This window comes from Tyto alba, unplaced genomic scaffold, assembly GCF_018691265.1.
Source record: "Tyto alba isolate M040663 unplaced genomic scaffold, T.alba_DEE_v4.0 Super-Scaffold_1000006, whole genome shotgun sequence".
Taxonomy (NCBI): domain Eukaryota; kingdom Metazoa; phylum Chordata; class Aves; order Strigiformes; family Tytonidae; genus Tyto; species Tyto alba.
In genome coordinates this window covers 19,172,250-19,185,487 of record NW_024881272.1, presented here as the reverse complement: position 1 = coordinate 19,185,487, position 13,238 = coordinate 19,172,250, and the positions used below count along the sequence as shown (strand labels likewise).

Genomic DNA, 13,238 nt, shown 5'->3' with positions numbered 1-13,238 from the left:
GGCAGAAATTATTTTAAACATGGTTCTAGTTAGTGTCTGATGTATACAACACGGAAACAGAGAGTAAAATTTCCAGTGATCAAGTGAGCATGATTCTCCACAGAGTCTCTAACCCTCAGATAAGAAGTGAATTCTTGTGGCAGGAAGAGAGCATGATGGCCATAAGATTTTAACTTCCTTGCCCCCAAATGTCAGTCTCAGTCCAGAACAAGTGACAGCTGCTTCCCAGCTAAAAAGCTTTAAAATGAAAACTATGTTGTATTCAGAGCGAAACTACAAACCTGATGAAATGAGAAAGCACAATACGTGGGGAATCTCAAGGTGGCTCAAGATCAGTGGTGACAAAAAGCTATCAGTGTCCAGACTTGTAGGTTAACTCTCAACAGAGAGGATGTAAATTCTTGTCACAGCTCTACATTCTCTCAGTTCATAGAACTGTGGGCCACATGTTTAGAAAAGTAAATTTTCACACTCCTGGTGCTAATTCATTGATGATTCAATTTCTTTTCACAAATGGTCATATTTTTACTATGTTTTTGTCAATTCTAGAAATGAATGACTAGATTAAAAAAAAACAAAAACAAAAACACATACACTTTAAGATCAAGACGATGTTGAATGAAGCAATCTCTAAACATAACACTGAATATAAGTTTTGTTGCAATGCCATTTTTTGTTACTTTCAATAGCAGGCAAGGCTTTAATTAATATTCCTTATCTATATGTCAAAGATTACAGCCAAAAATAGCAGCGACTACCTTTCTAACAATTCATTCCATCCTCTTGATGGACACTTTACAGCTGCCTTTAGTATTACATACTACTACAGAATTCTGCTGTGATATCTATTCTCCACATTTTTCTATTACTCTTGGAACACTGAACTATCTTCCACAAAGACAGTGTTTAATGGTACTTTCCTCAAAGCTTTCTTGCCGATTTTTGCCACCTCACCAGTTTGTCACCATCTAACTAATCAGAGCAGCCTACTGCACTTATGTCAGGTGACCTTTCCTTCCACATAAGCTATATTCACTCCCTCAGTCTTCTGTGTTCATTTTCTTACAGTTGTCTCATTTCCTCTATTGACATCCTTCATGTTCCTTTCCCAAAACTACTTGTCTGCCTTATGCTTTCCTGTATACATAAGACTGCCATAAGTTGGATATATTTCCTAAACACAGTGTGTGGCACCTGACACTTCTCATATTAAAAAAATACTACGTTATGTAGCATCCAAAATTGGAACTTATTCCACCGACTTCTATTTTAGCAACTCTGGCACACGTTTGGAAAAAGGCAAATGATTCGGTGCAGAAATACTAGGCATATGAGTTTTTTCTATACTACAAAATACACAAAATAAATTAAAAAAACTATTGCTGAAAATTGAATGCAATTGATTTAAAAATGGCTGTATCTCACAGGCAAGTCTATTTTCCCTAGTATCTATTCTGTTTGAGCAGAGGCACGCCATGCCTTTTGAAGAGCACCAACCTAAGTAGCTGTAATTTACATTCTGTTGCTATGATCTTACTTAATTTAGTTGCAAGGGAAGGTTTTGCATAGTTGGCCCTGGAGCTTGACACAATAGGCAGTCACAGTACCAACAGCAGGCCTAGAGCCCTTCTATCACCTCTTGACCACCAGACAGCCATGAATTTGAGCCAGGGAGAATTACATGAAAATGTAAACAGAATCTTACCTTCTGGCCTTTGATCCCAGGTGGGCCTGGAAAGCCCACGGGGCCTGGATCACCCTGTACAACAAAAACATCCAGAATCACTGTTCCACTGGAACACAACCTGCGTCAGCACTGGTCAATCTCACATAATTAAGCATCGAAATTCACCAGCATCACAGTAAATACAAGTATTTTGCTGTTATAACTTGTCTGAATATTAAACAAGACTTAAACAAAAGAATGGGGCAGACAAACCACTTTTCTGTAATTAAGGAAATACTACCTTTTCTCCACGTTTTGACTGTCCTGGAGAGAATCCTGGGTCTCCTTTAGGTCCCTGTCACAGAGAAATTAAGCTAATTAATATCATTAGGGAAAAGAGTTTTTAATAATATATGTGGAAACAAATATTTTCAACTGTTATAGCAGAAGGGGAATGTTCCTATAAAATGCACTTGCTATTACAGATTTGTTTTCTCATGACTTTTTCAGTAAGGAACTACAACAAAATATAATAGTGTGGGTTTGCATCAAAATGAGGTTTTCATTTTCCAAATTTCGTAATTTCACAAAAACTTTTTTATTGGTAAATCTGAGTGGGAATACAGCAGACAACCCAGTTTAAATGCTCTCCCCATGTTTCCACCACTTCAGGACACCACCTATTCCCCAGACACTGTGCAAGATTATCAGCCTGTATTACTGCATTGATTATAATCTTGTCCAGGCTTCCTCACGCTCATTACCTGCCCCGCGCAGCACAGACATCGTGGCTGGGAAGTACAGAGCTGTAAACATGCAGCAAAGGCCTCTGTCCAATTACAAATTACCTCCTAGCAGATGAGACAGGAATTACTGTCCACATTCAAGACTAGGCTGCAGAGAGGGGAAGGACATTGCCACACTTACCTCCTAGTTCAAGTACCCGCTGCCACACAAAGTGCCAGGCCCTGCAGACCACCATGGGCCAGCAGCTGGGGCTGGTCAGGACCAGCTGGGCCTGGCGGGGAGCCCCACGGAGCATCAGCTACAGGCAGCTCCACCACCACAAACCCGCACCCCTCAGTCAAATTCACTGCCTTTACAACAGGAGTCACTGGCAAATGGCACCTCCTGAGACACCCCTGGGTGCACTGCTTCACACCAACTCAGCAGTGACCCGGGGAGTTCTCTGAGCCATAGGCTGAAACCACATTCGTGCACTAATAACTAAAAACGCAGTAACTGATGAGGAAATGGGGAAACCCTAATTCATACTAAAAACCGCAGGCAAAACATACTGTAACATTTCATTGATCTGTTCATATAAATGGCACAGGCTACACCAGTGCTCTTGATTTCAAAGCTGTAGAGTAACACTGGGTGCTACTCATAAGCATCAAGATCTACTCTTTTCGCTCAAAAATATGTTTTATGTAGTCAAGGAAATGTTCCTATTAAAGTTATCCCACAGCAGCATTAGACTAAAGATGATACATGCTCTTCATTGAAAGAGAGCAAAAGTTGGAAAAAACTTCTGTTTAGACACTGTCAGCACAATCCTACTCTCAGGAGCAACACTGAATGCTCAGAGGGACATACAGACAAGCAGCCTGAGGCTTCCTGATGGTCAGCCATGTAGGGCTTCCACTTGGAATGCTACAGGGCCAGATCCTCCTCTTGCATATGGTACTGCATATCAGGGGTTACCCTTCCCTCTGCAATTAATATTCAAGAAACTAAGCTCATTGAATACTATATACAGATGGGAAATACAGCAAAACGAATCTGTTGTGTTAAATTGATGTGTCAGGTGACAGAGAACACAGTTCTTCAGCATGGCAAGAGTTATCAGAATATTTTCCAGCTGATTTACATTTTGGAAGGTAAATAGTTATATTCCTTGAACAACTCCAATGCGATTCTGCTTCTGTTTTCCAAAGCAGGCATGTTAAACTAAGAGTTGTAATAAAATTGTGATCAGCTCTCAGCTAGTTAAAACATAGGCCTTCTGTTAACTTACCCATCACCTTTCTCTTCTCTTATAAACACAATTAATTCCTCATTATTTTTAATCTAAAAAATAAACAGCCATTGTTATGCATGGCCTTCAGTTGTGGATTAACACCATGTCACCACAGGTCAAGATGTGAGGATAAAATAAAGTACTTCATTATTTAATCTATGTAACATTACAGCATAGTTAGAACAGTGCCAGAATCCACAAACTAGATTTTCTTAACTAATCCATTTTTCAGAGAGCCAGGAATACAGCCAAACTTCACGAATACTTCTAAATTACTTTAAAAACACCCATCAACTGTTTATCAGGAATTAAATGCCAAGGACATCAGCTATTGCTTGGAACTGCTAGCACATGCTCAGGGGTGGATACCATACTGTAGGGATATTAGCTAATGCTGTTCCATGCTTCAAAAGCAAGTGCATAAAGGATGCTTCAGCACAGGAGGGAAAAACGCATGCATCTCAAAGGCAGAATAAAGTTCTGCATTAATTTACTGCCAGAAAATTGTTGCAACTCATCTGCAAATGTTTTAAGATCAAACAAAAGTGTGTGTTGTTTCAGCTTACATAGTGTGGGTCAACTGGATCTTCACAGTCAAAACTTGGTGAGCACCTGGCTAATTTTTATTTAAAGGAAAGTGTTTCAGAAGATACTTGTATTGAAAGGATAATTTATAGTCTAGTAGAAATTAAAGAGATCGCTAAGCACCTAATAAATACATATAGGCATATGTACACACATACAATTCCTTCTATTCTGAAGATCATGGAGACAGCTAATCAAAATTATGATCCAATGGAGGGGGAACGTACATCATAAAACAAATCCTAGGAGCAACTGGTTACAATTACTTTCCTAGCAATGTTTTCTATTATACAGCCAGCATAAATATGGTAAATATTAATTATGAATCTCTAAGTTTAACTGTTCCTATAGAACTAGATAATAACAAAAGCGCACACAAAAAATAGTCATTTGGTTCTACAGTGTTTGACACTGAAAGCTTTGTTAAATTTCTTTTTGTGTCCTCAAGCAGTTTTTAACACCTGTCATGACAGGTCAGATTCCTGACATTAGGAAACATACTAAAACAAGTCATGGTTGTTGCTGGTTTTTTCCTAACCTATCTATCAAATTGTTCAAACTAAATATGAGTTGAAGGTATTCTGCAACTGCACAAATCTGTCAAAGCTATTTAACGAGCCTATGTTACACAAGTTTGAATGGTTTTATTTGAGCTTCCAGTCTAGTATTTTGTCTTTGGTTCTAAATATCAAATCCATAAATCTTCAGAAAATTATTCTAGACTATTAATCAAGTGATAATTTCTGAAATACTCGAATACTTAAATAGCAAAGGTTAGGCACTGACCAAAAAAAAAAAAAAAAAAAAAAAAGAATTTATAGGAATGATGGTCTATATTTTTCTTCCTTTAAAACAAAAAAAAAAGGCAAGGCAAAATGTTTAAGCCATTCAATGACTATTCTCACCTAAATTCCAGTTTATCAAAGCAGCCAGCTGATTTACAGGAACTCTTTTGGGAAATACTTGCATGGATAACAGTTTCCAAGTCATCATTCTGCACACACAAGTTGGATTTTTTCCACTGAATAAATTGATATTTTGTTTTGATTTTAAGTTCAATTTGTTTAATTATATTTAATTAAAATATGATTAAAATATGTTTATAGTAACAGTCTCCATCTGTAAATGAAAGAAGGCAGATTGCTTCCATTATAGGAAACAGTTCTGGGGCTTCCAAAAGGTCATTAAGAAGTTCAGGTATTTGCATGACAACATGGATAAATTAACTCACCTTTGGACCTGGCAATCCTGGCAAACCTGGATTACCATGTGGCCCTGGAATACCCTATAAAAAACAAAACAAAACAAAACAAGAGTGGGATTATTCAGTACTCCACTGAACAAGTATGAACAGTTTGCAGAGAATCATTTTACTGCATCATTGTTGTTTTTAGAAGTACTGGTTGAGAGTTTCAAAGGATTCTCAAGAAATAAAACATGTACATCTTCCTAAAAAATTTAAAAGTGAACTTGAATACTTCCATTTCTTTTAAAAATCTCAGGTTGTATTGTCTTACCAAGTAATCTTAACAGGTATTTGGCACACAGTCACTTCAATGTTGCTCTCCAGCTACACAACTTGGAGGCATGAGATAAAAATCAGAAAAATCACATTCTGAGGTACCCAGCTACACACTGCAAAGAGAAGGAAGTGGACCAGTTCTCAGTGACTCAAAGCAATGTGTTCCACCTTCTCTAAACAAATCACAGACAAAAATCCTTCACCAACCTGATTCTCCCACAGCCAATGTAGAAAATGGACTTGTTATTAAAGAGCTGGATTTAAACCATTCCAGGAACAGAACAGGCTATCTACGTCTTCCATGGTAAGTGTCTGTTCCTGCAATACACGCAGCAATCCTCACTCCTTGACAAACTGCACATTAGGGAAAACATTTGTTGCAATGGCTGTCAGCAGCTATTAATTTTTCAAACACTGAAGGATCAAACTGGTGAAAACCTATCCCTGGTAAATCGGCAACAAAGCTTTTGTTGAATTCACTAAGGCTAAAATTCCACCCAAACAATTAATCCAAATACCAATAATAATAATAATCATTTTCAGTTTTCTCATATATTCAGCGGTCTAACAACAGATAAACTCAGTGCTTGTGCATGAGACTGAATTTACCAATTATACCTTGCAGGAACACTGAAAGCTCTATCTGCTCAATGCTCCCTCTCACTAAGGAGTGTTGACGTAACTCCACAGAAGCACTAATCTCATGTGCTGTTTGAGAGATTAATTTGCACATGAGCATTCTGGAAGTACCCTCAGGGATTTAGGAGAAAGGAAACAACTAGAAAGTGACAATATAGCTGCAGTGTTGAAGTGGCTCCTAGCTTTTGCTCCTTGCAATGTTACTACCTTGAGACATAGTACTGCAACACATACATGCAAAAGTATCCTTGTGAAAAGAGAGGCATCAGGGGAATTTCATCTCATCATTGACTAGTTCTGAAACTGCTGAAGTTTCACTATTGAGAAACTCTAATCAAGCCAAGACACTTAGAAAACCTTAAGTGTCAGATGTGGCCTTTTCTACCAAAGAATTACAGAGATCAAAATCACTTTTTACTGCAAATCTCTAACCATTAATCAGGCACTGATACCATGCTCAAAGTGTCGAACACATGCGAATCTCAGTCAGGATCAGGTCTGGAGACACACCCAACAGACCCTGAAGGCGGCCCAGGCAATGTGGCTCTGCACTCTGCTGCTTCCCTTCGACACCTTGAGTCAAATTTTCAGGATCATAAATGGCAGCTCATGTGAAAGACAGAATTCATAGGGCAGACTGGTAGATGTGGACATGAACTTTGCATCAATAAGGTTTTATGTGCTTTTTGGCTCAAAAAGCTCTTCTATCGTATCATATACCTTCACTAGCTGTACTTGCTTGAATGTATGTATCAGTGTTGTACAAACTACACAGAGCACTAATATTTTTAAAACATTTATTTCTTTGATCAAATAGTTTTATAGACTTTCCTGGCTCATATAAATATGTATTTTAAACTCAGAACTACTAGTAAATATTCATCTCAGCCATTTCCATTCTTTTACGGGCATCCTACTGTAAACTGTCTCTTCAGATTGGAAAGCATGTCCTACTCAGTAATTAACGCAGAAAACTCACACGGTAGAGCACTGTGCTCTTCAGTACTCTATACCTGTAAAAAAAGACCTTCAGGAAAAAAAAAGCCACATCCAACTTTAAACATATGTGCAGCCTCCTCTAAACCAAAGACAACTTCCCAGATTTGAGGATCTACTTGGGTACATAGAATCCTGCCTCTGATGCCAGACATATCCTCAACAGGGGCACTATGCAACATAAAAAGCTGAGTTGTAAGAATTGTCAGCTCTTATGTAGAATGATAATTTGAAAAAAGGAACCAAGAAGTCAGGAATATATGGATTTGAAGGAATGCTTTTCATTTTATACTTTTCAATGTGCCTCATCCACTCCTTTACCTCCAACTGCTCTAGAGCACCAGTTTGGTTTTCAGCCCCTTTGACCAGCGCACTTTCCTATCCAGTCAGACCAAGTTTTGCAAGCCAGCAAAGCACAGGATGTTCAACACACTATTGAGCAGCAGCTTGTTTAAATGTTCCTTGAAGGCTGAGTCAAAACTCCTCCCACACATCTGCTGAGCCTTCATATAAACGGCTCCCTTACCTCCCACTTGCAATTTGCCTAGATGAGTACACTCCAGCCATAACCACTTACATCCAAATTCCATGGCCCAAAATAATCGGCACAACAAATCCTCACCTGTTCTCTCTAGCTGCCCTTCCCCTAAAGTCCCCCAAATCAATCATGACCTCAGGGACGCCTCAAGCATTTTTTTGTACACAATCGTGCAAACACAGATTTCCCCTCTTTTGCCTCATTATCTTGTCCTTGCAGTGTCACAGGCTTCTCCCATGCTCTGTGCAACTGGGGTGCAGGCTTCTGCTCACTGCAGCAAAGCCTGTGCTCTGCTACTGGCACAGGGCAAGGCTGCTGTCCCTGCTCATGTTGGGGTGTGCCCAGTCACACTAAATAAATCAATGTTTGATAGGGTAACTCATTTCTTAGGCAAATTAACCAGATATCTACCACCCCTTTTATCAAGTTGCTCTAACCCAAGAAACTAGAACAGATTTTTGGGAGTGGCTTTTTCCCCCTCTGTCTTGCAGTGGTTAATTTTGCATCCACCTCCTGATCCTCTGTGGCCATGGCATGCATTGCTCACTCCCCCTCATTCCAAAAACAAATGAACATGACCTTAGATTGCAACAGATGGGAGCAGCATGGAAAAACTAAAAGTTAATATTACAAGCAGCAAAAGCTAGGTACAAATGTAACAGTGCTCTGTGTACGCACCCATACATGGAATTAACTATGCTGGATGCCCACAACAGAATAAAAAAAAAAAAGGTTGCTTTGCCTTACTTTAACCTATCTGCCAAATGTGAAGAATCATACTCTTTCATAATCACCAAGCATATAAATAACGTTGAGAAAAACAAAATTATGCAGACTCCAGTTTGATTATCGGTGAGCTGCCTAGAGCTACAGAACAACACAGCTGTTTTACTCACCCGAGGACCTCTCTTTCCTGATGGACCAGGTAAACCTGGAGGGCCTGGAGGACCCTGGTGATAGAAAAATCAAAACAATTGAGGCCAAAACCCAATACAAGGACAGTATCACAAGTTGAATCAGACCAGTTCTGATTACTTTCTGCTCTTGCAGACCTTCTCAACTTGAAAATCAATTTCCAAACTACAGTCATATATGTTTTTAATCTGACTCTAAATCAGATTTCTGTTTAGAAAGTACCTTATGTCAGAGGAATTGCAGCTAACAATCTAGATAGTAACTTTTACTGAAGTGTATTTGTATTAAAAGAAGAGATCACTTCAAGGATTAGAAACAAGCAAGGGCAATGTATTTCAAAACAAAGAATAATTAAGCCTTTTTAATAAGCATGCTTATGCCAAACACATTTTAGAAAAGTCAGGAGTAACTGAAAAAATGAGATACCACCTCACAGAAAAGACAGACATGAAATAGAAGAAAGTAAATGTGGACAAATAATTCTCCAGTTTCTTATTAAAAGTTTCTGATAAGAATAACTGGTAGCATGTTTGCCCTTGTATATAGTATAATTCTCTCTAAAGAAAATTCAAACTTTTAAAAATAATAGTATATCACCAGATGTATCTTTTGCAAATAAATTAGTCACTATAAGAATATTAAACAATGCACACCTTCTGTATATCTAGTTGTTTTGACTGTAGAAACTTTTCCTTTTCTGTATGTGATTGCTGTTCACATTCAAAACACCAGAATCTACTTCAGTGTACTCAAATACAAATGACAGCTCTAGACTAAAATCTGCACTAATTTGTATTATATTAGATTTCATCTATCACCTGAGCCCTAAGAAGGCATGGGCTATTCTTAAAGATGAATTCAGCTCCCATCCAAACGCCAACACGGGAAGTCTGAGCTTTAATGGAAATCAGGTACTCTCACCACAAAGGAAGATGGGCCTCAAGAAAGTCAGACCCCATGAAGGAGGTCAGTCTATGATAGCAGAAGGGGATTTAACTTGCTCTTTCACCCAGACTTCCTCGCACTCCTGTGGTCTGTATATACTACAGCCTCTCAGCTGACGCACTAGGCAAAACACTGCTATCATACCTGCCCATCACCAAACAACACTGCTGAAAGCTGGCAGGGATACCAGGGAAATCAGAAGGGCAACTATGGTGGCTGAAGCAGCCACTTTGCAGGCTTTGCAAGAAAGGGAAAAAAAAAAAAAAAAAAAAAAAAAAAAAAAGGAGAGAAGGGGAAAAAACCCCAAATATCCTTTGGGGTTTTATTAGCAACCAGCAAATCATTTTATTGGTTCAAAAGCTGCGTTTTTAAAAACCTAAAGGTATGTGGAAGTGATATTTTTTTTTCCTTGGAAAGATAATGTCACTAACAGAGAAGATTGTGCTGATTACAGACTTTAGGCATTGTCAAGCCAATTACATTAATCTGGCCAAAATACAGACCATTTTGGATAATTCTGGGAAAAACATTTGTTCTGAGAATGGAAAAAAAAAAAATTTCCCCTCCAATTAATAATAATCATCATCATCTAATTGTCTAATAAACAGTAATAATTAATAATTACCTAATTGTAGTGCAACTGCCTGTTTATAGTTGGGCATATCTGTATGTCCATACATATTGCATTGAGTCATGTTAAATCCCATACTCTGAACTTCCCTTTCTGTGTAATTTATAAGACATAAATCTGTGTAACAGTCCTGGGCTTTGGGTCAAACCATAACATGTCATATGTTTAGCATAGGAGGTTTGCTATTCACCCTGATTGCATAAATGCTAACTAGAATCCTCATACCTTTCTAAATTAAAAAGATCCTGTGCTTGATTAAAAAAAAAAAAGTACCAGACACATGGAAAGCTCTTGACCTGTCATTCTTGTCCAGGTCCAAAAATGTACCGGAAACAGCACACAGATTGCTCCCACCCTGCCACTGCTGAAATAGTATGCTTTCTAATATCTCCCCTCAAATTGTAAGTTAAGAGATGCATTTTGCTTAGAAAATTATCCTGGGACTACAAAGGGAAGCATTATATATTTTAATAAGTAAAATAGCTGCAAGTAGTGTGCATTCTTTTGCAATCTGTGGTACAAAGTTCTATATCCCCATTTCAGATCCTTTCTACATTTCCTTAAAAAGACGTTAATAGCCAAACCTCACCATTTTCCCAATAAATACTCATTAATATTTCTATTAAGATCCCTGATCTCTGCTGCTGATTTATTGAATTAGGAAAGTGAGAAAATTTTTTCCTATGTGATTTTTTTTTTTAATTAGTACCTGCTTACTTTGCAAAAAAAAAAAAAAAACCAAACAAACTGAAAAACCCCCTCACTTTGATTATGCTAATTAATAATTATCTCTCTTCACCTAAAAAACACAAAAAGAAGAAAATCTAATCACAAACAAGCCCTCAGAACCCCCTAAAAGAAGCAGTAAAATATATCTTGAACTATGAAGCTAGAGATTAATAGTGTTTTCTCAAGGCTTTCTCAAACAAAGTCAACCATTGTAGATGAAGTCTCCAGTTAGTAATAAGTGATTAGCACCAGCGATCCAGGTGTTTGATTAAAGTATTAACAAGGACTCTCCTTAACCAAAGTATGTTACTCCTTAATCTCCAGATCAAACTTCCCTGCAAACCAAGCTGACAGCAAATGTAGAACAACACATGTAAGCCTTCCTGGAAATGCTCTTCTGACTAGTTGTAAGAAGTTATTCCACCAGATATACTTCTTCAACTTGTGAAAGCAACTACAACTTCAAATCAGCATGACTGTTTTCATACCATCTAGGAAGCTATTTATGCCTCTTAAGCATCCATGTAAGCCACAGAAGGCAACAACTGGGAGTGAGCCAATCTCTCAAACCAAGGAATTAGTTTGAATAGCTTTCCGTCCCACTAGTGGAAATAGTAACTAAAAAACCTGAAGCAAATAAGGACATTAATGTGTGGGTTTTTTGCACTTGACATGCACCACCAACAAAACAGTGATTTTGTGTAAATATTACTGATGCAAATTTAAAATTCATTTATTTAATAAGATCAGTTTGCTGAAAACAGATCATATGTACCTTAAGAAAGCTACTACAAGTTATTGTTCTTAGGAATCGTAAAAAAATCATTTAGCTATTGAGGGGAGAAGCTCAAGTTCCAAATAATTATGGCTTAATCCTGAAATAAAAAAAGTAGATGCTACTCTTACAGAAATTTTCACTACCTCTCAGATGATGACCATGGGATGAATGCAATGGTGAACTTTCAAAGACATTTTCTAGGATGCTGAAGCCCTTCTATGGATGCACGTGTTTTAAACTTGCCCTACACCAGAGGTAATAGGAAGCATTTGATTTACATATAACAAGTCCCCAGGATTTCAGATGCACAGCAGTAAATTCTCCATGAAGTAGTTAAAACTTCTGCACAGGCATATGCTGATCCTGTTGACACTGAATACCTAAATCATGTACACTTAAGTTTCTTTTGCAAAAAAACTGTGAAGTTTCTCTTTAAAAGGCATTTGACTACATCCCAACTATTCAACCTCAGCCCACTTCAAACACTTTCTTAAAAAACTAAAGTAACTATGAGTTTAGTGCTTGATCCATCAAATACCTAAGGCATGCAGTCCTCCAGCAAAAACCATGAACTTTTCTCCACATCATCACCAACATACCTGAAATACAGCAGAGAACAGCAACACCAGGCTCCAAACCTCTTCTAAAAAGCTCTCTATGAAAGGAAATTCCACTTCTAACATTGCTAGTATCACTTGTTCTATTGTGCGGGTATCCCTCTGATTAGCTATATTTTCATTAACTTACCCTTTGCAGAACTGTAACATTTCTCCCTTACTTTCATTACCAAAACCAATTTTGTTCTAATATTTTCTATAACTGCACCACTGTTACTGCAACCTTCTGCAATCCTTCCAGTCCATCTACATCCTTTTTAGAGCTCATCATCCAAAACTGAAGACACTTCTCCAAACTGCAGCCTCAGCATACCCAAAATTAATAGAAAATAGCCTCTGATACTCACCACTCCTGGTAATATATCAAGCATCACAGTGGTAATATAGCTTTATTTTCTAGTGCACTATAACATCACTCTATCACCCTCATCTGACTGCTTAACCATTCATTCCTCCATTCTCTGTTTATACTTTTATTTCTGTACTATTGCACTAAGTTTCATCCCATCAGTTTTAGATCATCTGGAATTCTGATTCTGTCACTCAGAATTCTTCTACCTACTCCTAGCATGCTTTTTCTACCTTTTTAAAGCATATTAGTTCATACAGATATTCATTTAATTATTGAGCAACAAGGATCCTACCAAACATGAA

General features: G+C 37.8%; 1 protein-coding gene across 3 annotated transcripts in view; it reads right to left on the bottom strand.

The window, feature by feature from the left end:
• The window catches only part of COL24A1 (collagen type XXIV alpha 1 chain), a 149,955-nt gene that overhangs the window by 118,217 nt on the left and 18,500 nt on the right, over window positions 1-13,238 (bottom strand). For all 3 annotated transcript variants that reach the window (XM_042785720.1, XM_042785724.1, XM_042785722.1), the window contains exons 4-7: window positions 8,866-8,919; window positions 5,506-5,559; window positions 1,968-2,021; window positions 1,706-1,759 (exon numbers count right to left, since the gene is read on the bottom strand). In XM_042785720.1, coding sequence (XP_042641654.1) covers window positions 1,706-1,759; window positions 1,968-2,021; window positions 5,506-5,559; window positions 8,866-8,919 — 216 coding nt within the window. The remainder of the gene's footprint in view (window positions 1-1,705; window positions 1,760-1,967; window positions 2,022-5,505; window positions 5,560-8,865; window positions 8,920-13,238) is intronic.